The 26,162-nt window shown below is 39.0% G+C and overlaps 2 protein-coding genes across 2 annotated transcripts in view; both read left to right on the top strand.

The window, feature by feature from the left end:
• Window positions 1-2,966: 2,966 nt before the first annotated feature.
• On the top strand, window positions 2,967-8,756 carry sac3d1 (SAC3 domain containing 1). Its single transcript, XM_030133102.1, has 4 exons — window positions 2,967-3,013; window positions 4,120-4,504; window positions 4,995-5,277; window positions 6,328-8,756. Exons 1-4 carry the CDS (start codon window positions 2,985-2,987, stop codon window positions 6,789-6,791), a joined length of 1,161 nt encoding a protein of 386 aa, XP_029988962.1. The 5' UTR covers window positions 2,967-2,984; the 3' UTR covers window positions 6,792-8,756.
• Window positions 8,757-9,924: 1,168 nt separating this feature from the next.
• cpamd8 (C3 and PZP like alpha-2-macroglobulin domain containing 8) overlaps window positions 9,925-26,162 on the top strand; it is a 52,490-nt gene continuing 36,252 nt past the window's right edge. The window contains exons 1-16 of the mRNA XM_030132931.1: window positions 9,925-10,597; window positions 14,861-15,012; window positions 15,566-15,588; window positions 17,091-17,256; window positions 17,519-17,571; window positions 18,138-18,155; window positions 18,718-18,772; window positions 18,952-19,065; window positions 19,244-19,328; window positions 19,536-19,644; window positions 20,788-21,015; window positions 21,137-21,307; window positions 21,469-21,597; window positions 21,939-22,134; window positions 24,184-24,350; window positions 25,736-25,885. Of these exons, the coding sequence (XP_029988791.1) occupies window positions 10,518-10,597; window positions 14,861-15,012; window positions 15,566-15,588; window positions 17,091-17,256; window positions 17,519-17,571; window positions 18,138-18,155; window positions 18,718-18,772; window positions 18,952-19,065; window positions 19,244-19,328; window positions 19,536-19,644; window positions 20,788-21,015; window positions 21,137-21,307; window positions 21,469-21,597; window positions 21,939-22,134; window positions 24,184-24,350; window positions 25,736-25,885 (1,896 nt within the window). The 5' untranslated portion in view covers window positions 9,925-10,517. The remainder of the gene's footprint in view (window positions 10,598-14,860; window positions 15,013-15,565; window positions 15,589-17,090; window positions 17,257-17,518; window positions 17,572-18,137; window positions 18,156-18,717; window positions 18,773-18,951; window positions 19,066-19,243; window positions 19,329-19,535; window positions 19,645-20,787; window positions 21,016-21,136; window positions 21,308-21,468; window positions 21,598-21,938; window positions 22,135-24,183; window positions 24,351-25,735; window positions 25,886-26,162) is intronic.

The following is a 26,162-nucleotide window of genomic DNA, read 5'->3' as shown; positions in this document are numbered from 1 at the left end:
CACTGTCTTTCAATCCCTGCCTCAAAATATTGTAAATTTTGCTTCCCCACCCTGTATGTATGTAACTGTATCTGCAGTTGGATGTGTGCATTAAATATGTTGAAAGGGGCATTAAAAAAAGGGCATTAAAAAGCATTGAATTACATTTGCTGATACCTGCAGAAACCCTGTATATAGATATATAGTTTATACTATGTAGCATATTATTGTACCCACTTATCTAGTGGTTTGTAGTGAAAGAAAGTGTTGAACCCTCAGGGGTCTGAGCTTATTTTGGCGTCTTTCAATACTTCTGATTTTGCCTTTATAGAACACATTACAAATGTTAACGATACCCATGTTTGATATAATTTTTTTTAGCACGATTTCACCTATATTATCTGATAATCCTTTTACACTTTATCGTACTTCATTAACATATTGGACCTAAAAATACACAAAAATAATAGAATTCAATTGAAGGAAAAAAAAATGCTATTTTTTACTATGAAAACATATAAAGGTATGTATTTATCTATTAATAATATCTCCAGGTTTACATGTTTGATCAATGTCAAACAAATCCTTTTTTTTTTTATTTTTTATAATGCTTCAATCACCGTGGAGGGTTAAAGTGTTGAAGTGTAAACTGGTCAGCAAGGAAATACTTAACTAATGTTGTTGTAAAATGTCTTCCAACATCTAACAAAAATCTGGTCCTTACATGATACTGTTTGTAAATGTTCTTTCATATAAGCCTCACGGGTTGGAATACATCATAGTTATATTAGTTCTGTATGAGAGTTGAGTTCTATTTTATTACTGATGGTTTTACAAAACAGAAAATTTGATTTATTTGTGTAAACAACCAAACTATAAAGCTTAAGTGAGTTATTTCAAGAGGTTATTTATATTTAGTTTGTGGTATAACTTCGACAGATGTTTCACTGAAACTCAAGAAATATAAAAGGAAATAAATATCTGTGAAAAATCTCACAATGTAAATGTGAAATAATACAAATCATTGTCTTTATTGTCATTAACAGTTATGTACAGCAGGGACCGTATATAGTGAGAATGAAGTACATGGGGGTCTGACACAAGGGGTTGTGATACAAAAGGTGCATTAATGCGATGCAGGACAACTGACACTATTAGGACCAAGTCTTAGACTGACACGGGCACCAACACACAAACAGATTAGTCATGGTGGTTGTATGTCCTAGAGCACACAAGGAATATTACACAGTTACTAGTCCAAGTCTTTAGCAGCATATTAGTCCTATTGCACTGTATGATAGTGGGAATAAGTACTGTATATTGTGAGTTATTTGTTGTGGCTTAAGTGTTTAGGAACTTTATTTGTTTTGTGTTAGTGATTATCTTTTTACCCATGTCAATTTTCTGATGGATCCTGTGGTGGGAAAAGGCCCTGAATGTAGAATGAATGTCCTTCAATGACTAATACTGTGTCATCTTTGTCTTTGACTAAATAATGCAACAATTATTCACAACATAGCATTTTGGTTCAATCAGTAATACTAATCCAAATATATTCAACTATGAATATACCTTTGAATCTGCTCCATGGGTCTATAAATTATGCTTTGATGGTATATCAGCAGTCATTTAGGTGGTTTTCTGGTGTGCAGCTGAGCCCAAATTTCCTGCTTTGTCAGTCAGTCTGAGCTGAATGTTCAGGCCATGTTTACTTTTGGAGTCAGGAAGTAGGCTGTGAATCTGAATGGACTTGGGTATTGTACAGAGATCACCTCAAAATCATCCAGAATGTAGGAAATCACATCTACTGAATCCAAACCTTAGCCATGTTTGTGTTTTACTGAATGTAGCTTAGGTATTGTCTGTCTTCAGCATGCCACCAGGAACATGCAGGAGGAAACATCAACCAATCCAATGAATTATGTCTAAGACACCGTCTTGCGTCTCTGCCTATGCGGCACAATTTTGGTCACACCCATCAAATCTCCCTCCAAGGGTTTTTGAGACGTTGGCAGCCCTGAGTTTGTTTGACAGCTAATTGACCATTTCATCTCAAGAGGGGAGCAGGACACTTGTAATTTTGATTGGATGACGAATCAACTTCGTGTTGTTATATATTGTGAAGTTGGTGGGCATTATCCTGGTAATTTCTCTGAGTGAGAAGTGCAAGGTGTGGTGTGTGAGCAGGTTGAAATGCCTGTGTCTCACACCCAATGTGTGAGACACTTACCATGTGCAAATCTGTGGCTCAGACTACTCTCTGGATTTATACAGGTGTCAGGTACAGAGCCAGGCCACTTGGCTTCTTGTAATGATGTGTATTGGATCACAAATGAGCTTGATAGTGCAGAGAATGGCACTATTATTATCAGTCGCTGTATATTGTGATGTATACTGTCATTTTCAACATATTAATGACGATACCTGTACGTTGATGCTGTGGAAGGACTTCCTACTAACATGGTCCCCTTCATTTTGTGCAGGAGCAGTAATAGGAATGTGTGTTCCATCTACACACCCAATTATATTTGGAAGCCCTGCAAAATGACACTTATTGCTGATCTCAGTCTGAGTTTGCAGCAGAATGTCTCTAACATTATTTTATAGTTTAAGATTTAATATAGAGTGTAAGATTGAAATGATGATAATAATAAACTTTACTTCGAGCATACGTTGGAATAAAATTTAAAGGTGAACAAAAAGAAATTACAAATTAGAACACTTCAAAATATTGAAGAAAATAACCAAAATAAAAAAAGGAAAAAAAGTCACAGCTATTTCATTGTGGCTCTTTAACAACACGTTGAAGTTTAACAACAATGGAGTAGGAGGAAGTCGAGTTTATTTTGTCCTACCACTAATAGAAAATCCTCAGTTTCCCTCATTAGTTTTCACATAACCCGCTTTGTGGAATACCTCTCGGATGTGACGTAATGTTACAACAAAAACATTGGCTCTGATTGGTTGTTAGCGGAACATAACTACCGGTCTGTTTTAAAGAACCAATGAACCGAAGGAAAGGACCTCGTCGTACGTGAGTATCAGTGTAGTTTAATTATATTAAACATGTCAGTATGTTGGCAATTACAGTAGATGCTTTTATTGTACATTTACAACTTATCTGAGCAATGTTTGTGTAGTTTGAAGACATGCGCGGTCTCTAAGTCAGCTGGCTAATTGTAGTTTCTTGCTAATGGCTAAGGGCTGTTGTACCACGCTAACGGAAGCATATTTATTAACAACCTGGTCATTTTCAGACGACTGCTTGTTATTACAACAGTTAACTACGTTGTGGATACAAGTTAGTGTTTCATGGTGACAAAGTATTGAATAAGATTGTCATAAAGTTAACTAGATAAAACAGTGCATTCATTTCATGTCTTAGTTACTTTGACGTAAAACTGGACTAGACCTAGTATTTTTTACAATCTGCTATAAGCGAAAAAAAAATAATATGAAGAAATGATAAGAAGTTATGCATTATACGTGAAATAAGCAAACTAAATACCGTGCCTCTAAGAAGTGAGGTACGGTATTTGATATTTATTAAGACAGATGTGATGGTTTCAAAATGTCTTCAAGCAGAAGTTTTTGGATAAACTTAATGTGTCTAATGTTTAAGTAAGGTATTGCTAAAAAAAAAAAAAAAGAAAGAAAAAAAGTGCAATTTCATAATGGTATTGTTAACGCATTGTTACTGAGCCAAAAAGTATTATGTCATTCACCTATTTCCTAAAAAACTTCTAGAATTTCTGCTGAAAGCCCAAACATACAGATATATATCACATATCTGCTGTGCTTTGTGACCTGGACAATGATAACTGTTCACAAAAGGGACATCATGCCATTCAAATTTTCCAGAAAGCTGCAGTTGTCAGTAAAGGGGGTTCAAGGAGTATACACTGAAAACCCTACACTAAAGCATGAAAATGGCAAAATACTGTTTATATGTATAAGCAGCTTGTTAAGAAAAACACAACAATTTCCTAAACTTGGATTCTTTTTCACCTTGGTATTTATTAAAATAGATGTGATATTTTAAAAATGTCTTCAAGTAGAAGTTCTCGGATAAACTTAATGTATCTAATGTTTTAGCAAGTTATTTATTCAAATAATAACCTACCTATAAATCCTCCACAGCTCTCATACTCAAAGGCAAGGTGATCCAGCAGGAGAAAGGAGATGGAAGAATCAAAACCAATGGCAAGACCAAGGGAGTGCACTAGTGAAGGAGGCACAGGAAACTGTGCAGAAGGGAACCTGCCAAACCATGTGCCCTGCTCGAGAAATGCAGGAGCGGGAGTCACAGAACCGGCTGCACCACTTCGAGATGTTGGCAGGCACAGAAGGACATCGTAAGCCCAGAGCAGACCCCTCTCGTATTGTCAAGGAGTACTCCAGACCAGCAGCAGGCAAAGACTCAACAAACCCCTCTGACCTCCGTCCTCCTGCTGTGTTGCTGAAAACTGTGTGTTACCTTATTGATGATATTGCTGCAGCTCCAGCACTGCAACCTTGGTCTGAGGCTAGTATTTTTATTTTTTTTACACAGCATTCTTTAGACACTTAATTGCAGTTGAAATCTGTAAATTTGTCCACAACATATTTCCCTCAAAGACCATTAAACACAGGTGACATTTACTTGCAGCACAAACTGTAGACTTGGATGAAAAAGCTTCTTAGCAGCCTCCTTCAGAAGGAAAAACTCATTTTTTTTAAGTACTAAAAAGGGATAAATTCAATAACACTGCATATTGTGATCCCACATTGTAATTATTTTCCTTTAGAATTCGGTGAGTACATAGCACAAGTTATCCAGTCTATTTTTTCTGTTTAATGTTAAACACTGTGGTTTCACAGACAATGCCAGATTTTCAGAGGCCATAAACACTTACAGAAAACAGTGTGAGTTTTCCGAGTGAAACATCAGTTCTTGTAAAATGACTACATTGAAATTCCAAGTGTCACATTTTCAAACAATACTCAATATAATAAAGTTCTGTCATGTCTCATAGGTTTACAGCTTTGTCTTCGATCGGCTGCGTGGTGTGAAGCAGGACATGATCATTCAGCGGGTGTCTGGAACCGAATGTGTAGCGATTCTGGAGAGGATGGTCCGTTTCCTCATATATGCTTCTTATCGTCTTTGTGGTGAGCCTCTGCGCCTGTATGATCCAAAAATCAATGAGACACACCTCCAGGAAAATCTGAGCTGGCTGTTGGACTGTTACGCCAGTGGAACAGGACCTCACACCAACCAAGATGAGTTCCAGGCACTTGGTCTACTGTACAACTTAGGTTAGTGATTAATTTTGATTAATTACATAACTTAAGAGTTTTTGAAGTGTTACACTTTTTGTATGTTTGAGGTATTGCTAAAAAAAATGTGCAATTTCATAAAGGCATTGATAACGCATTATTAATGAGGCAAAAAGTATTATGCCATTTAGCTGTTTCTTAGAAAACTTCTAGAGTTTTTGCTGAAAGCTCAAACGTACAGACTTCAAAACAATATCTGTAGTGCTTTGTGACCTGGACAATGATAACTGTTCACAAAAGGGACATCATGCCATTCAAATTTCTGAAAAAGCTGCAGTTGTCAGTAAAGGGGGTTCAGGAGTATACACTAAAAACCCTATGCTAAAGCATGTAAATGGTAAAATACTGTTTATATGTATAAGCGGCTTGTTAACAAAAATACAACAATTTCCTCTACTTGGATTCTTTTACACCAAAAATCAACAAATAAGTAGAAAACTTGCAATAAACCAGTATTTGATGCACGCAAAAAAAACTCCTTTTTCTAGTGATGGAAATAATTCCTCCATTCTGATATCTACCAAAATTCCGTTAGTAACTAAAATGTGTAGTAATATCTAAACTGGCAGCCAGCAGCATATCAATAGCCTCATAGCATAACTGCCTAAGACATTTTTTTTTCAGAGCATAGCCAATGATGCAAAATGATGCAGTGGTGTTGGGAGAGTAAAGTTACGCAGATATCACAATTTGGCCAAAAATATGACTTAGGTAATTTTGTTTAATGATAGTTTAATGATATGTAAACTATGTGGCATATTAGAGTAGCATTCTCACAACAATCCATTGGCTTAAATGTAACAACACTCAAAGTGTCCCAATTAATTAAGAAAATATTGTGTTTCTTCAGTTTTTCAGAGATGTACTCAACCCTCACCACTTAGATGCATACACATTCTGTCCATTTTCCAGTAGGCTTTCAAACATACATCCTCTTATCCCAATTATTATACCCTCTTCTCATTAAATCTCAGCAGGACAGTGTGTTTTGTGGAGATTGGTTAAGTTTTGTTTCCTTTCCTCTTCTAGGTTCACCTCGTGCCATGCAGCACATCATGGAGCTTCCAGAGGAACTCCGTAGCAGTCCTGCCATTAGTCTCGCTCTGTCAGTCAATCAGGCTTTTCTTGAACGTAATCCTGTTCGCCTTCTGCGATTGGCCCAGAAGCTTAACTTCCTCCAAAGTTGTGCTCTCCACCGACACCTGGTGACATGTCGCAAGGACCTGCTACTAATATACAGCCATGGATTCAGCAGCCGCAACTGTCGATTTCCACTGGACAAACTGTGCCAGGTCTTGGCTTTGGACTGGTCACTCACAACCCAACTCTGCCAGACTTATGGAGTTGAGATTAAGGACAACCACGTGGTGTTCACCAAGACTGCATTCACTGACCCCGAACAAGGAAAACTGCAATGTTTACAGTATCACAACATAGTGGAGGAAAAACAGAAAGACCTCACTGTTAGGAGTATTATTCATGGTTCCACTTAATATTCAGGAGAGGAGTGATAAATAATCAATTGTTTTATTGATTTTCAGAGGGAAATGTATGGCATCAAGATGAGGCCAGATAACATTGTGCATGTATGTGAAGTATTGTAAGCGCAAGTGAAATGTACCTGCAAAACTCCTTTTGCTCCTACAAACCTGTTTTTTGCTTTTACAAAATGCTTTTTGCATTTACAAAACTTTGTCTACATTTACAAAACTTTTCTGCAGTTCCAAAACACTGTTCTGTGGTTACAAAACTTTTCTGTGGCTACAAAACATTCTGGCTTCTTGTGGGAGAGTAGTTAGATGAGAGGCGTGTCCAGACCTGGTCTAGACAGGAAGCAGTATTAGTGGTGATGGACAGACATCGCCTCATTCACTACAATGGAGCGATTGCAAAAGACCATCGTAATATGTCTATTTCACTGTAAGTAACACCATTTATTAATATGAAGTTGAGAGTGAAGTTGGTTCTGTTCTTGAAACCAGTTCAGAGATCTGTAAACAGAACCAGTATTGTTTACAGAACTCGGAACGAAGCCGTGCTCCAAGTTCCAAGCCCTGGCTCACAGCCGGTTCTGAGTAAGGCTCTCCATCGGCTTGGGGCTCTGAGCCGGCAGCACCGTACACATGATGGAGAGCCTTACTTGGACCTGGATCCGAGGTTCGTTTAAGTTACACGGCACTGCTGTGTGTGAGCCAGGACTCGGAGCTTAGAGCACGGTTTTGTTCTGAGTTACACATTACGGTGGTACATCGCAGCCGCTCTATTGTTACGAATGAGGTGATGTCTGTCCATCCCCACTAATACTGCTTCCTGTCTAGACCAGGTCTGGACACACCTCTCATCTAACCACTCCCCCACAAGAGGCCAGAATGTTTTGTAAACACAGAAAAGTTTTGTAACCGCAGAAAAGTGTTTTGTAACTGCAGAAAAGTGTTTTGTAACTGCAGAAAAGTGTTTTGTAACTGCAGAAAAGTTTTGTAAATGCAGACAATGTTTTGTAAACGCAGAAAGTGTTTTTGTAAAAGCAAAAAACGGGTTTGTAGGAGCAAAATAAGTTTTGTAGGTGCATTTTTAAAAAGAATTATATATTTTTGGTTTACAAAACTTCACTTGTGCTTACAATACTTCCTGTACGTGTACAATGTTATCTGGCCTCATCTTGGCGCCATTGAATATGTTGTTTGCCCATTTCTCCACATACTAAATGTTCCAACCTTAGTGGATCTTTTTGGGTGTGATCCGCCTATACTGTCCACCTTCAGTGTGTCTAGGTAACGAGTTGCTTTAGACCCTATGAGATGAAAACTGTTAAGGTTGCCTTCCCCATAATCAGGGCCAGGAGCTAAAATGGGTCATGGAACCTTTTTTATTGAGTTGCCCATTGGTAAGAATAAGGTAAAACACATACTTGTACAATTAAGTACTTGGACTTGACCCACTTGATGCTACTTTATACTTAAATATTTTTATTCCACCACATTTATGTGACACTAAGAGTTTAAGTCTTTACATAAAGGCCTTTTCCTGTAGAAAATTGATCCAAAATTGCCTCCACAGACAACAACATTAGAACTGAAGCATTTAAGAAAACCAGTAATATATCTTTATATAATAAACTAGACCTATAAAAAGAGCTATTTTGACATTGGAAGAGTCAGTAAAAATACAGATTCTATGGCAGTTGATTTAATACATTTAAGTCATTTAGAAAGAGCCATTAGTCAACTGGTCATTACAGTAGTCGATGACTAGTCGACCACTGAAATAGTCATTAATTCCAGTCCTACTTTGGACTACGCATGTGCCACAAAATGCTGTAAATTTATGTTTTGACATGGACTAGGTGCCTGAATTACTTAATATTATATTGATGCCATATTGTGTATTTTTGAGCGAGTCCTTGAAAAATGAGTCATATCCCTACAACAGTCACATAATAAAACCACAATAAAACAGTTGGTTGTTTGTATCAGGTTTTCTCTTCATAGTTGAAAAATAAAAGTAACTCTTAACTGTGAGCAAGAGGAAAACCTGAAGATAACACGAGGTTGCAAAATTCTGACAGATACAGGTAATGTTTGTCTTCAGAAGTTACAACCCATTTACTGACAGGATCCCCTTTTTGCCACAAATGGCCTGCACAGACAGGATGTTAAACCTGTTTTAGTTGTTCTGTGTGGGCACCTGAATGTTTTTATTAAAGAGTTTGGAGTTTGATGTGCAGCAGTGTTCATTCTGTTGTATTTAACTGTTTCAATCAAGCCCGGATTAACCATATGGGCAACTGGGCAATTGCCCGGGGGCCCGCGACCTCTGAAGGGCCCTGGGTAGCTCGGGCATAACAAAAATGTCTGGTTATCTTTTGCTTATAAATGAAACTGTCCGCAAAAAGTGTTCTTAAATAAATACTGGATACTTTGGAAATGGTTTCTTATTTATTTTTTGTGAAAATGGAGGACACTTCCCTCTCTTTCTAATGTAGCGGATCAATTTTAGATTATACTGATGCTAATGTGTTTTGTTTTCATATCATCATATGCAAGTGAGTGGCCTTGACAAGAGGCTATAGTGGTGCACTTATAGTTCTACGAGCATTTACACATTTGTACATCAAAATGCATTTGATGATAGTTAGATATTGAAGTATGGGGTATATTTACATATATTCCTGGAATTTATTCTGTATTTTGCCAGATTATAGGGATTCTGGGGTTGTGATGATGGGGCCCTTGAATATTGTTGCCCAGGGTACAATGACGTGTTAATCTGGCCCTGGTTTCAATAATTTTTTTTTTTTTTTACTGAATAAGAAAAGTCTCGGTCTTTGATTTACACACCTTGGGGGTTGTTGTGTTGTGTGTACGCCGGTTCACCACTTGAGAGCAGCAGAGATCCGTACACTGAGAAGAAGTGTACTCCAGCAAAGAGGAAAAGAAATGTGACTGTATTTGAGATACTGCTGCACAAAGTCTGAGAATAAAGTTTGAAAATGTTCTGTTTTGTTTTTCAGGGTGCTTCTCCTGTGGATCCCCCACAGAGCACAGATCACCACTTGTAGCTGGACTATGTGTTCAATGTGAACCGAGCCGTGGGTATGTGGACTGTCCAGGTCCAGGTGGTCTATCCGTGAGTCGGTGCAGTTGTCTGTGATTTTAGTCATGCTTTGCTCAGCAGAGAAGTGAGAGGGGGCTGCAGGAGTGAATGAAGCGCACACTGAAGCTGATCGCCTCCCGACGAGCGGAAAAAGACTTGAGAGAGAGAGAGAGAGAGAGAGAGAGAGCAGGGAGCGGACGGGCTGCAGAGATTTTACATGTCAAACATTTCTTTACAGTGGCATTTCTACGCACTGAAGTGGGAGGACGCTTACAATTTGTAATGCTGAAATATGAGAAAACGGAACCGGGGCGGGTGAAGGCACATGGGAGAGGACTGTCCGTGTACTGTGGGCTCTAAAAGAAAAAAAAAAAGAAAAAAAAAAAAACACGATTTACTTGGAACTGGATTTTGCCGAAGTGGGATGATTGCAAAAAGTTGATCTTCGGTTCCGGACGAAGCTATGCACAGTGCTCCCTCCAGCCAAACCTCAATGGCCAGACTGATAGGAGTGTAGATAACAGACTAAATATTTCATTTAAGCCTTTCATCACAGCTCTAAGGTCCAACCTCTCTCACAGGAGCGAGAGCAGATATCCAGCACAATCTTGGTGACTGAGGCCAACATGTTGCGGTTGTCTTCTTTGACTGTTTTATGGACATTGTTCATCTGCAACGCGAGCAGAAGTTCTGCACAGGAAAGACAGTAAGTAGCCTATGTTGCATGTGATGTCTTTAAAGTCCTGAGCAGTTCTAGCTCTTACAGTTTGGTGAAATGTTTTATTAACCCGCACAGTTACATCTGTTGAATAAACTGAGTGAACAAAGCCAATAATCCCATTTATGTGACCTGCATGGGGTCATTCTATCTGCAACAAACGCATCATTCATTAATTTGTCATATTCACTGTATCATCAGTTTCCAGTTTTTTTTATACCAAGACAAAAAATTACAATAGCTATTATTTTTACTATACTTTGCAGCTGATGTTACCCAGAGTTGTCAGTCAGTGTTGAGTTGTGAAATGTTATAGAAACATGTAAAACAATTAAAAGCAAACCCTAAACACATGCTTTTTTTATGTATGCACTTTTCCTGCTGCCCATTGAAATGATTGTTACTAAAAGCTCAGTTTAATTGTTCAGACCATGGGGCCAAAGAGGGAAAATTACATTAACTTCAGATTCTTTGATGTCATCAGTCAGGCTCCTGTCAGGACTTAATGCTGACCTTGAGAGTTGTATTCATAGCGAAGTGTTGTTATCTTTGCCTCAGAGTGGTCTAGAGGTACAGATAGTATGCAGTGTATAAACAAAAATGATTAAAGATCAACATGTTACAAAGCATTAAAAAAACATCCGAAGGCAAAATCTGCAGGAAGAAAAACAAAAAGACTAAGAATAATATGCCAGTGGGAGCACAAATCCTTCTAAGGCACTGAACAACTCTCAGCTGAGGACTGAAGTTAGGCAAAACAATGAGAACTTGAGTACATCAAGTCATGTGACTGATATGAGTATGGTCTCCACCACCTGATCCAGGCTCATCCAAGGGCTGGTTAAACTCACTGTAGATCAAACGCACACAGTCAATTTCCTCGTATTATCTTCCTTTTCCCGAAGCCTTATTTTTCAGGGGATTTTCTCATGACTTTCTCTCTCAGGAACTGCAAGTTGCCTCTGGCTGTAATGCTGTAGTGCTGTAATGCCAACCACCTGATCCTTCTCTCAAGCATGCAATTGGGTTTGTGTTCAAAGCTCAAAGCTTTGCTCACTCCTAATTTGTGTGATCTTCATTTATGTTTTCTGAACAGGCCAATCTGGCTTAAAAACACTGGAACAGGGCTGAACTGGTCAAACCAAGTGATTTTCATTCTTCCATTACTGCCTGTACACATTCTGACACATGTTGGACTTGGTTTGCTTTGTACAAAATACAAGCTTGCTTAAAACACATAACTGCGTGACAGTCAAAACAACATGACATTTGGGAGAGGTTTTTATTTATTTTGCTAGGTTGCATTTTGCAAGGCGACCCCCCAGTGGGAGACACACCCATTACAGACTCTCCACACTGACCCATTTGGTCACAGAGAAGCATGCTGACAAGAGCTGCTATTATTCTCTCTTCGTTACCTGAGAGCTATAGTTTTTTCCTACCAGGTGGCATAATCTGTCATCCAAATAAAACTTAACTTGGGTTTTTTCCCCTGACTGTTTATAAGCATCAAAGAATGACCTTTGCTCTGTGACCTCAGTGACAACCTTTTTCCCTCAATTAAATGTCAGAGTGACTGTGTGGAATCTCAGTCGTTACTTTTCAAAACAGACGCCAAGGTTCTGTCAGAGGTGCCAGACCACCCAAAGAAAACATTAGAGCACAAAGCTCATCGGCCAACAGGTACTGTGTCCACAGTTAAACCTGATCCCGCCACATAAATTCATGTGGAATGCCCCTCATTGGATGTGTGTTTTGATCAGAGGTGCGTATCTATGTAGTGACGTTAAGTATTTCAGTTAAAAGTGGGAATTTGAAATGATTGTTAAAGGTTAAGTTTATTAACAGGATTTGCCCAAACCTTTATGGAAGTCAATGTAGAATTTGATTTGGGTGGGCCTCCCACTGCCTTAGTACCACCAGTACATTCATTATTCTCAATGCTTGACCATTTTTACACCGATTGAAAATATGATGCACCCATTATCAGTTTTATCAGATGTAGCTTTGTTGTGTGCATCATATCAATGCTAGTCGTCATGTTTTTACCCTTATATTGTTAAATAAATACAATAAGGTAAATATGTGTGGTATAAATTTGCACTTTGGTATTCATAGTGATACAGTAAAAGCAAGTTGCACCCTCTGGAACTCAAATCTGAAACCAGTATGTATAATGTTAAAAACTACAGCACCTCAGTTGGTCACTTGAGTCTCGCTCCAAGTCGATCCTCATGAACCCTAGTGTTAAACTGTCCAACTTGACAGCAGAAATAAATGTGTTTGTCTTTGTACGAGCACATGTCTATACCTAACAGAGAGAGTTTGACTGAAACATTAAACATTGACATGAAAGCAAAAGTACACAGGTGTAATCCGTATTATTATTATAATTAAAAATGGCTTCGTCCCATTCAAATGTATCAGTGTAATTCTTTGTGATGATGATTGCTGGTTCACTGGGCTGGCCTCTTTAAAACTAAATGGAACAGAGCCGTAAGTGTTACCGTTATCAGTATCTTAACAAGCCAGACTGCCTGTGCAGGAGGTATTTTTAGTTGTTTTGTTTTGTTTTTTAACATAATTTATCTGTTTCAGTTATATTCAGGCCTAGAGATGTGTGTAATGAAGGCGTTGACCACTCTGAGTGAGAGGTGAAGGCAATTAGGCTTTGATTGACAGCTAGCTTGGACGCTAAATCAGACATTCAGAGCTTTCTGGTATTTTCCTATCAGGGCCCTCTACTCTAGTTGTGTTTTAAACATTACAAGACATACCATAACAAGAAAATCACAGTATTCTGTCATGGAGTTATTTTTATTTAATTATAACAGCCCACCTGTTTGTGTAACTTTGCTATGTTAGCTAATGTTAGCATGAATTGGTATGGGAATGAAAACAGGGGCCTTCCTAATCCGAATGACAAATGGCATGGAATAATGAATGACCTAACCCTAACCCCTAACCCTAACCCTAACCCCTAACCCCTAACCCCTAACCCCTAACCCCAGTGGTCATTCGTTATTCCATGCCATTTGTCATTCGGATTAGTCAAACCCTGAAAATAGTGCTAGTCTGCTAATTAGGCTAGCTGATGTTGATTAGTGTGTTTATGTTACACAAAGTTGACTGTTACTGTTATCAAACACAACTGTATGTGTCAACATTTACTAAGTAGCTAAAATGTATTGATAGTGCCTAACATGGTAATGTGGGTAGGTGGTGATAATGTTTTCAGTAGGATAGCATTAGCTTGGTGAGTTTTATCCCTTGCTCAGTTTTATCCCATCATTCAAAGTCGGGTACAAGTCTCTAGGAAATCATGATGACAATGGCCAGCTCGAGGTTTACCAGTGTTTATATTCAGCTTAAAAGTGGTAGACTGAGCTTGGTGTCCTGACAGTAAATAAAAGTCAACCCAGAAGACATTATATTTACTGATAAAGAGCTTTGAAGATCCAGTATGCACATATGTAGTAGTATTTTAGGCAGATTTAACAGGATCTAACTCCAGAAATGGAATATGATATTAATAATTATATTTTTGTTAGTTTATAATCACACAAAATGAGAACTTCTGTGCTACCTTACAATAAGTCATATCATCAAAGGGGGAACTTGCACATAGTATTCCATGTTTCTACAGCATTTCATAAAGGACTTCTTCTTCTTTTTTCCATCTTACAGTAGGTAACATTAAGCATTAGTAGAATTGCTGCCACCTGCCTTATATGTGGATCGGTGTCCTGTTAACTAAAACGCTTCGAAAGGCCAAATCAAGAAGTGTTCCAAACAAGGACTTAAATGTTTTTTGTGGCCTCCACAGGTGAGGGTTTGAGGGGTGATAAGTTGTTTCACTGCTTGATTTCATGAAAAGTCACACTCTTACCTTTTAACAGATGCAACATCAATGAACTGTAATTACAATAAAGTAGCTTTCTACAGTAAAATGTTTGATGACTTCTGGTGACCTGGAGGACGTTATAATGCTCTTTTCTCATTTTTGCCCCAGGCTGGTGTTGTGGGAGGGATATAATACATGTTTTTTGAAATGGTGCATATATTGACCTCCATCTTTCTGTCTCTCTTCTTTCCCTGACTTCTCCTTAATGGGGTCCAAACTCCCTCCGATTTGCTTCCTCATTTTCTCCTCTGTGTATTCCCACATGTTCTCCATTCCCATTCCTCTTTTATCTCCTTCTCCTTTCCATCTCTGTGCCCCTTCCTTTTTATTTACCTTATTTCTTTTAGGGGTTATTTGGTTGCAGCTCCCTCTGTGTTTCGAGCAGGTATTGAGGAGTCCATAAGCATAACCATGTTCAACTCGAAAGCAGAGACACGAGTCCAGGTGCAGCTGTCGGTAAAGGGGCAGGCGGTCGCCCACAGCCATGGCTCGGTGCTTGGTGAGAACAAACTCTGTAGCTAGTGTTACACTGGCACAATGCTTTACTTTTAAAAAGAAAACTTGCACCAACAAGTCAAGCTACAAGATACCCCCTTCGTGTGATTTATTAAGAGGGATGTTGAGATCACACAGACAGGCGTGCAGCACAAAAACACACCCTCAGTTGGAAGAACATGCACTGTTTCAGTGTGGTCTACCTCTGTCCTGGCCAACTGGAGTTTTCTTGGACATTATCTATGATCAGAGGCTTTGTGGCATCAGCCCAGGCAGTTCCACCAGCCACTTAGTGTATACAGTGTGTGATTTGTTTGACAATACCATTAATAGACAGTGCTAGCTCTGCCTCAGTGTGGCATACAGACAGGCTGCAGCTGGATTTCCTGCTAACCCAGGGCGAACACCCTAAGGCAAACTCAGCCACAGTCTAATAGCTCCCATAGCTACTGAATACTAAATATTATATACCCTATTAGATAGATTTCTAAGAATTTTGAAGTACATGCTTTGTGGATAATACCCCTAATTTAATGATGCCATTGTTTTTATTTTAGATAAAGGCACCATCAAACTAAAGGTGAGTCTGACTGTGTGAGTGTGTCACTTTGTTTGCATTTGTTTCCTCAACAGTGTCTCTTAAGTATGCTGCTTACCAGAGATGTTTAAAATGCATGGCACTCTTTAGCGGTGACAGCTGCACAGTAGTGAGAGCCCCTTGTCTGTTTGTGCACATTCCTGAGGCAACATGCAAATCAACACTAACATTATTTGTAATGCAACATCTGTCTCTGCTCATTCATTGGGAATAAGGTAACAGCCTCAATATAATATGCAACAGCTGTTGACGTGCATGTATGGTCCGCCGCCCCCAAAGGCTGGAATAGATCAATCTAGTATGCACGACTTGATTCTTCCTCTCTCTCTCTCTCTCTCTCTCTCTCTCTCTCTCTCTCTCTCTCTCTCTCTCTCTCTCCCTCTCTCTCTCTCTATGTGTGTGTGTCTGTCTCTTTTCCCACTTGCTCCCCTCACTGTAACCTCCACCCTCATTCTCATGAAATGCAGTCATGTGTAATATGCTATGTTATAGCTATGCATCTTCCTCTGCTTTTAAAATATTGTTTTCAGGTCATACTGTAGCTTCCTGAAACTAAATGAAAAATAACTACTCAAGTTGAATGACATTATATTGTCCTCCCTGACAACAAACACCTAGAGCAGGGGCTCCCAAACTTTTTTAGCTCAAGACCCAAAACAGAAACTTTGTACCATCCCGAGACCCAGTTATATATAGAAATGTAATATTTCATTATTTTGTACACTTCTTGTACTGTGGGGTAGATGACTAGTATTGTATTTGATTAGATTCTATGTATTCTGTAAACAGTAACCAATTGTGCAATACAATACAGTAGTATATTACACAGTGCAGTATTTTTTTTTATAAAGTAGCATAAAATTAAAATATACATATTTATTCCACCATTTTTATGTTGGAAATAAATTCACATGAGACAGTAGACATAGTAGATCTGCAGTTGATCAGTTGTCACCTACTGAATTCATGAGCAACTGATAATTAGGTTGTCACTCAATGATTAGTAATAGTAAAATACAGAGTAAATGGACATGGGTTACAGTTTGATTAATTTGAATATTTTCAGGTTTCTCCTATATGACAGTAACTGTATATCTTTCATTTATGGACCACATGAAACACCTCTGATTGACAGTCTGTCACTATTTTCTGACATTTTACAGACCAAACATCAAATAAATGAATTTGGTAACTAACCACCAAATTAATTGAAAATGAAAACAATCTAGTCATATATCACAGCATTGTTGTGTATTTTACTCTGCAATTATGAAAAAAAGGATCTGCAACCCTTTTTGGGTCCCACCCCTAAGTTGGGAAAGACAGATTTGAGGTTAACATTCTCTACAAGTTGCTATTACTAAGATCCTTTTCCCATTGGCCTAATTTACTTGAGGCTTATCTGGACCTGATCCCTCTTACATTTTCCTGTGTGCATATATGTGTGTGTGTGTGTGTGTGTGTGTGTCTTTACATGCCACCAGGTTCCCTCTGGACTGAGAGGCCAGGCCCATCTGAAGGTGTGGGGGAACCGTCACCTCATAGAAGGAGGCTACATCTTTCACAACTACACCACTGTCACGTTAGAGAGCAAGGGCACAGCTGTCTTCATCCAGACTGACAAGCCTGTCTACAAACCCAAACATAAAGGTTCCTCATAATGCACCTGGTAGTTAATTGGTTAAACACTGCACAGTAATGCAGAGAATTGAAACTCATAGAATGGTTTAAGTCAAAGAAACACAATATAAATATTAGATATTTAAATTAATATTATGTGACAGAAATTAATTTAATAAATCTCTGATATATATTGTATAATATTAATATATGTGTGATTATTTTCATGTACAAAAGATCAAAGACACTGCAAATTACAACACTAGTTTTCTTTTGTTTCCTTTTTCTTTAGTGTTCATCAATGTTTACACAGTCACCCCTGACCTGAGGCCAGTAAATGAGAAGGTAATGGCAATTTTATTATCTTGGTCAAAAATAAGTTGTTACTAAGTCAAAGCTAATAAATAAAACTGATCCTCCAACACATGACAGAACCAAACATGTTTTAGTATTTGTGTTTAGATCTGTAATTCCATCTATAGCTCTGCATTTCAGATATTAACAACTGTTCTGTTTACTTTATTCTTCTGATACAGTCAGCTTTATCCAATGCAGACTATCACAGTGCACATAGTTTTCGTACTGTAATTGAGAGCCTTAAGAGGGAGAAATCTAGTCAGCTAGGAGAGCGGCGAAATATACAGTTACCTATTTACAGAAGCCGAGCTAGAGTCATTTCTGTTGGAATGTTAGCAATGGCTCCAAATATACTGTGCAACTCTGCAGACAGGCAGTTTATTGATGGTTGTAGCTATAAAGGTCTGCTGCTGGTAAAGGGCAGTACTCACTTTCACAGATGGATGATTGTTGGATAAAGATGTAGCAGGCTGAAGCACCAGAAAGAAGCATATCCTGCTGATTTAAGTGTTTTATGAAATATGTACCACCTTTGACTTGTCTGTTTGTTTCAGGTTGAAGCATATGTTTTGGTGAGTGGAAGAAGCTGGGACCACCCATGGTTGGCAGAGCCGTGTCCAGGAGAGGACAGTGGCAATTTTATTTCCCCAGCCTGGTTAAAGATTACAGAGCAGAAGTTAGGGCAGCTCACCTAGATAACAGGGTGCAGTACAAGGATAAACAACATGAAAGAAATCCTCTTCTCTTCTCTTCTCTTCTCTTCTCTTCTCTTCTCTTCTCTTCTCTTCTCTTCTCTTCTCCTTCTCTTCTCTTCTCTTCTCTTCTCTTCTCTTCTCTTCTCTTCTCTCCTCTCCTCTCCTCTCCTCTCCTCTCCTCTCCTCTCCTCTCCTCTCCTCTCCATCAGACATGTAGGGTCCTAATAATGACCTGCTGATACACAGGAAACATAACCACATCACCTCCTACAAACACAAGGATTTCTTACCATGTGTGTATCACCTGTGGAAAAGTTGTAAATTATGGGTGTGAGACATGCAGTAGGTTTTTGGTTCAAGTTCAGTTCAAAGACTGTTAAACCTGTTGAAACAATCTTAAATCTACTGTAATGATAATAGGAAATCTTAACTCTTTCAGGATCCAAGAGGGTCCAGGATGGTCCAGTGGAAAGGTCTAAAATCTGTCTGCTGCGGTGAGCTACTCTTACTGGATCTATTTATATAATAGGTTGTATTTTCTAGATGTGTATACCATATGTGGTTTGTGTAAACAACAGAAATTCATGGATGGACATGTTGGTTTGGGGTTCGTCACTCTTAGGCACACAGGCGTTGCCTATAATAAGTGAGTGTCTAAATCTCTCTCCTGCAGGGGTTGTGAACATGAGTTTCCCTCTGTCTGACCAGCCTGTGTTTGGAGAGTGGTTTATCTTTGTTGAGGTGCAGGGCCACACCTATAACAAGTCATTTGAAGTGCAGAAATATGGTAAGAAGCTGCACATACAGTATATACAGCATTTGCGTGCTTAATACTCAATCAAGCAGTATGTCAGTGGCTTTAATTTGTCACACCATCCTTCTTGGTGTTGTTTTTTTAAACTTCAGATAGCGATATGTTGTTACTAGCACTGAAGATACAAGTAAATCTCTCATCTCCCTAACAGTGATGCCAAAATTTGAATTGATGATTGATCCACCACGCTACATTCGTGACTTGAAATCATGTGAACAGGCCACTGTGAGAGCAAAGTAAGTCACCTCAAATTCAGGATAGATTAGAGATGAAAAGCCCAAATATGGTGCTCAATATGCTTCTAGCAGCTATGTTTTATATGACATTCACAATGTTTTTTTTTCTTGTTGCATGATACTCTGCCCTTTGCTGTGAAGTGTATGAAAGAATCTGAAGGGTTTACACATTTTTATTTTAAGTTATGACATGTTGATGTTTTACAGGTATACTTTTGGGAAGCCAGTGACAGGCAAGCTGACTGTGAATATGACAGTGAATGGAGTGGGCTATTACCGGCATGAGATGGGCCATCCGGTCATTAAAACTATGGAGGTCAGTTTATGAAATAGTCAGAGCAGAAATCCTGATACCAAGTAGTATAACCCAGAATGAATTTAAAGAGACTGACTGACTCCTAGACAAGACGGTTGTTGAACTTTTGTTGACTGTGTTGTTGACGAGATCATTAGTATTATCTTATTCCAGCCTTAATTATGATATAATATGATAAACTTTATTTTGAACATAAGTGAGAACAAAATATAAAGGTGAACAAAAGGCAAAGAGAAACCACAAATTTAAACAGAACACTGCAGAATATTGAAGGCAACAAGCCAACCAAAAAAAAAAGTCACACAATGTACAACTATGTCATTATGGCTCCTGTGGTGGAAAATTTACTTTTTATATTTACTTCTCTTTACTTTTTATATTTACTTTATATTGTTGTACATCTTCTTTTAATGCTGAGTCATTCTTCATGCATATGCTTATGTGTGATGTTTACCACTCTGTAACACCCCCGACCCAGGAACGGAGTTCTTGCCTTGAGTTAAACCCAAACACCTAAATGTCTGAATGTGTAGATAGAGGATGGCGCCTGAACTCCAGATAGGATCCAAGCAAGGTTAGGGTCAAGAGGTCATCATGACCTCTTCACGGAGTAGAGAAGGAGTAGTATGGAGCGGTACGATGTACGTAAGGGATGACATCATGGTTTGAGGGGGTTGGATTTGGTTCTATATAATCTTTAGTTTTTCTCCTGTTAAATCAGACTTCACTTACAGAGTTTCTCTGTGATTGACTTCTCAATAAATGCATTTATTATTTTAACTCTAACTTTCTCTCCTCCTCTTTGTGTGGGTTTTCAGTTGAACATTTCCACAACACTCCTCAACAACACTGTCAATTTATGTCTGAAATGGAATAGGAAGAAACCAAGCATATATTATCCTACCTCAGTTTTACATAACTAATATATACAGTCCATAAATAAAGAACAGGTCAGCACTAAGTTACTGGAAAAGAGCTCAAGTTATAATAGGCCATAGAAGACAGAACAGCACAAGATAGTACAGTTGTATTTCCTTCTTCAAACACTTCCATTCCCATCCTGGGTTAAACTGCTGTTTCTCATCTTTATTAGATTAGATTATAAGGAGTTTGCCAGATTCATTGCTTTACTCCTTTTCTCAGATCAAAGGCTCTGCCAACTTCAGCCTGTGTGTCAAGGACATGATGCCTTTGGACGTTGCTGATCACTTCAGGGGCACCGTGAGCATTTGGGCCTCTGTGACTAGCATTGATGGAAGCAGGCAAACCACATTTGATGATTCAACACCCGTCCATAAACAGCTCATTGACATCAAGTACTCTAAGGACACACGCAAACAGTTCAAGCCTGGTCTGCCATACAAAGGCAAGGTGAGAGGATTTTGTAAAACACAAACAAAAAAATGTGTTAATCCACTATCATTGATTAACATTAACCTTTTTTTATGTGCTATATTTTCCATGTTCTTTTCTGTTAATCTTCTTCCTTTAGATTGAAGTAACGTTCCCTGATGGGAGCCCGGCTGATGGAGTAAAGGTGCGGGTTAAGGCCGAACTAACACCAAAGGACAATGTCTACACCAGTGAACTGATCTCCAAGGATGGCCAGGCCACATTTGAGATCCCGTCCATCCCCACTGCTGCTCAGTATGTCTGGCTAGAGGTCAGTGGAAGTAATGGTATCAGTTTCCTCTTTTAGGTGGACTGAAACTTTTATTTTGATGAGCCAATGTTACATAGAAACAGCAAAGCGCAGCGAAGTTGCCAGCGCTGTAAGATTACAATAGGCCATTTTTTGTCATTTTTGTGTTGTGTCTGGTACAGACAAAGGTGACATCCATTGAAGGCAAGGCAGTAGGAGACCAGTACCTGCCCAGCTATCTGTCCATCAGCAGCTGGTACTCACCCAGCAGGTGTCACATTCAGATTCAGAGCCCCAGTGCCCCTCTAAAGGTAAGTGCTAATTTCTTTGGGGTTAATGTCTGAATATCCGCCAAGTTACTGACAACCTAAATCAGAGTTAGGGTTACACTTGAGTCATGTTTAAAGAGATGAATGTGTTTCAGTCCCAGTATAGCTCAGAAACTAGAGGATGTTCCTTTTTAAATAAAGCTCAGTACATACATGTTGGACATAATCCTAATCCTAGAACATGACTGACATGATTCTAACCTTTTTTTCATTTGAACATTATTGTACAACATAATTTATTTCTAATACGTACAACTGTTGAATGATAGTTCCTAATATCTTTTCATGACAAGGTGTTTACATCTTACTTCCTGTATACAAAGGTCGGCCAAGAGGCAGAGGTGGCTCTCAAGTCCACTTGTCCCTGCAACTTCACCCTGCACTATGAGGTTGCATCCAGGGGAAACATTGTTCTTTCAGGCCATCAGCTTGCCAACCTCACAGCTTTACACAGAGGAAAAAGGGCTACAATCACCTTCGACAAAAACATTCACACTACACACCTGCCTCCTGCTTCTGGTGAGTACAGTGATACATGTCTTGCTGCTACAACAAGGTCTTTGCCCACAGTATTTTATAAGATTAATAGGGCCGGATCTATTAAAGGTTTGCGTGTATTAAAACATGTGCAAACTCATTGCACACGCAAAAAAATGTACAAACTGATTTACTAACAGTGCGCACTAAGGGTTGCATCTTTCAAAGGTGCAAAATAGCGCGTCCGCATCCAGTTAGTACGTTTGGCACAATGAATATGCAATTTGGGGTGTTTACACGCAGTTGTGCATGTGGTGGGAGGAGAAAATGTAAATATATTAATTTAGCACATGCAAAGTGATTTATCAAACCTGAAAGCAATTTTGCTCATAGAAACTGCGTCTATATTTAACACGTCTCAAAAGGAGGTGCAAACAGGTTGGATGCGTAATTGCGCACACATGGCTGTGGTTAGGAGACAATGAAATGATGAAACGAGATGCAGAGAACATATTTTTCACCCGTGTGTGAACATTTTTAGAGTGACGGAAGAACAAACTAGAAGCACTCGGAGAGTGCAGACCTCCGCCAAGGCTGATCAGTGGCCCCCCCTGTGGGCCCCCCCCACGCCAAGGAGGTTATGTTTTTGCCAGGGTTTGTTTGTTTGTTTGTCTGTCTGTTTGTCTGTCCGTTAGTGTGCAACGTAACTCAAAAAGTTATGGACAGATTTTGATGAAATTTTCAGGGTTTGTTGGAAATGGGCCCCCCCGTGGGCCCCCCCACCCCCGATCACCACCAAAATTTAATCATTTCTTCCTTATCCCATTTCCAACAAACCCTGAAAATTTCATCAAAATCTGCCCATAACTTTTTGAGTTATGTTGCACACTAACGGACAGACAAACAGACAGACAAACAAACAAACAAACAAACAAACCCTGGCAAAAACATAACCTCCTTGGCGGAGGTAATAATTGAGACATATGCCCCCCCCCACACACACACACACACACACACTTTATGGGACTCTCTTCCACTCCTGATGATTGTGATTAAAAATACGCACTGACATTAGGCTACAGTGTGACAAAATTATGTGAGTTTGACAGTCATTCAATCCAACTACCCCCCCCCCCCCCACACACACACACACACACACACACACACACACACCTTTAAAATGAAAATGAATGAGTCATGCCATACCTTCTATGACAAAACTCCTCCAACATTACATTTCCATGCATCAGGATCATTCAGCACACTGTTCCCATTAATGCTGCTGTATCCCAGACCAGTTTCTGCAGTGTTTTGTCTCCAGTAGCGCACGCAAAACCCTCATTTAAATGGGGCGGTCTCCAAGACTTTGCCCCTGTTGTAATTTGCACAACCAATCTTTGTAAATCACCCGCAAACCGTGGTCACACCCCACATGCAAAATTCTAGATTGCGCAAACTGGGATCTTAGTAGATCCAGCCCATAGTGTACAAAGAAACTTGTAGCAAAGCATTTTCCTTAGGCCACAGTGCAGTGGTGCTTAGTTATTCTCTTCTCTCATCCTTCCCGCTGTCACCTTTATAGAGAGCTATGGCTGCTTTTCATTATGCTTAAATACTTGAGTCCCTCATGTCTTAGTCTTTTCTACATAAGATGCCGGAGATGGATGCACTGAGATAATGTCAGGTAAAGGAAACTGAGCAAACACTAAATGTTTTCAGTGAAATGACTGTTCTGTGTTCAGACTTCGTACAGATGTATATACAAAGTAATGTACTTCACTACTTAGATATATAGGAGAGCCCTTTATATCACAGTATTTATAGTTTTAATTCAATGATGCTATGCACCTTTAAGGTTGTATTCTGTTTGTTAAAGGGTGTGTGAGTAAAAGATTTATCCAACAATTTTTTAATCCTCATTCTTCCAGTAATAAGGGAATTGAAACTGTCTACATAAATGACTTTCAGATCACCTCAGGAGTGAAAACACAAGAGATATTCAGTTGATCTAATGAGAAGTATCCTACATATAGACTGCATATGGATTATTCACCTTGGTTTATACTTCCATTTGTCTACCATGTGCTTCAGGCTCTTCACCTCAGGCAGAGATGGACAGCTGTGTGTCTTATCTGCGTTTCCCTGTGAGCCACAGTATGGCACCTCTAAGTCGTCTGTTGGTCTATTATGTAAGAGAAAATGGCGAGGGCGTCACAGACAGTTTGCAGATCCCTGTCCAGCCAGACTTTGAGAACCAGGTTTGCATTTCAACTTCATTCCACTTTAAACTTAAGAATATGTAGCCTCATTCCCTGCTTTCTCCTACCATCTCTTTTACTCTACATGTAAGGATTTCATATAAGAACATGATGTATGTCAGTGTTTTTTTATTGTGCCTTTTCAAACTAGTGTAAGATATTTGAAAGTTCCACTTCTAAAAATGTTTAATACATATATATATATATATATATATATATATATATATATATATACATATAAAACTTAATCAGCTGTGAATAAGCTCCCCAAGAATGATTTGCCTGAGTATTAGAAGTTTTGTATTAATTTAGAAATAACTGCGGTATGTAATATTCATAAAAACCTGGAGAAAAGGGCACACTTTCTTAATAAGTTCTGAAGCTGAGCCCACGTATCCATGCACCATCTCTGACCACAGTGTGATGTCTGTAAACAAACAGCTGTGTTGGCCGGGGAGAGCTCCCCAGTTCCTGCCTGCATTAGGTGGAGTTAACTCCCTGAAGTATTTACAGCTCCCTGGTATGCCATTACAACACTGTGCGTGTGTATGTGTGTGTATATGTGTGTGTGTTGGAGGAGGGGGCTCTGAGGGCATGATGAGACAGAGACCACGCGGGCCGCAGGCAGATGAGTGGGGTCGTGACAGGAGAGGATGACAGGTTACTGAGTGGTGAAAAGAGGGCAGCGGAACCGATTAACAGAGCTAATTTGTGACTGCATACTGCAAAAAACAAAGTTTTGATGTGTGAAAGTTTATGGCTGACTCTAACCATACCTCCCTCTTTAAGTCTTCTTTCTAAAGGCTGTTATTTTCCACTCTCCGTCATGTTCCTCCTCACTGTATGTTCAGTATTACTGGACCAACACTGGCAACTAGTGCTAAAATGATGAATTAATTTCATTAATTTGTTTATGTTATTATTTATTTACATAAAATCAATTCACAACTTTGATTAATCCACCTTTTTTTTTAGAATATTAGTAATTAAACAGATGATATGAGAAGGAACTAATCAACCAAATTAATAGTTCATTATTAGTTAATCAGTTAGTTAGCTATGATCTAAACTTACTTGAGGTGAACTGAATTCAAGGTACTTTCAGTGATATTATCAGTCTATATGAAACAGGTCTTATAGGAAAAAGTACTAATACTGATAAATGTTGTCATGCAGCATGTGTGTGTGAGATTTTCATTTCCAAGAAAATGGCAGATGTCAGAAAGTGCCCAAACCCCCAATGATGAAGAATTAATTTTAAAAATTCTTTTTAAGGAGGACTGACATATAATAGAGACCATCCTTGACACACTTGATTGCATTGTCATTGTGGGGAGAAGGGTAATCGTGATCTAATGTTGTATGTGATGCTGGTCTTATTGCAGGTGTCTGTATCTTTATCCACTAATGAGTCCATGCCGGGGGACTCAGTGAGCCTGCATGTTCGTGGAGAGAAGGGTTCCTGTGTGTGTGTGGCCACCGTGGACAAGAGCCTTTACCTATTAAAACCTGGCTTCCAGCTGAGTCCAGACAAGGTTATTTCTAAGTTTATATGAATAGTGTACTGTCAGAACATTAGTCTTAAAATCTGATGTTTTATAAATCAAGTTTTTCAAGTGGTGCAGTTTTATTTGTGTAATCAGTATTAAGGTTTTGCACATACGCCACATGACCATGTGGTTTGCTGTTTACGACGCCATATTGGTAGGCAAGCTCTCCTTGGATCATACAACGTGTTAAATGATGGACCTGCTAAAGTCCTGTGTGCCGTTTATTACTTAGCTTTCACCAGTTATAAGTTAGGCAGAAAGA

This window comes from Sphaeramia orbicularis, chromosome 4 (genome assembly GCF_902148855.1).
Source record: "Sphaeramia orbicularis chromosome 4, fSphaOr1.1, whole genome shotgun sequence".
NCBI lineage: Eukaryota > Metazoa > Chordata > Actinopteri > Kurtiformes > Apogonidae > Sphaeramia > Sphaeramia orbicularis.
Note: the sequence above shows the minus strand (reverse complement) of the source record. Positions and strands in the feature narration are given on the sequence as shown.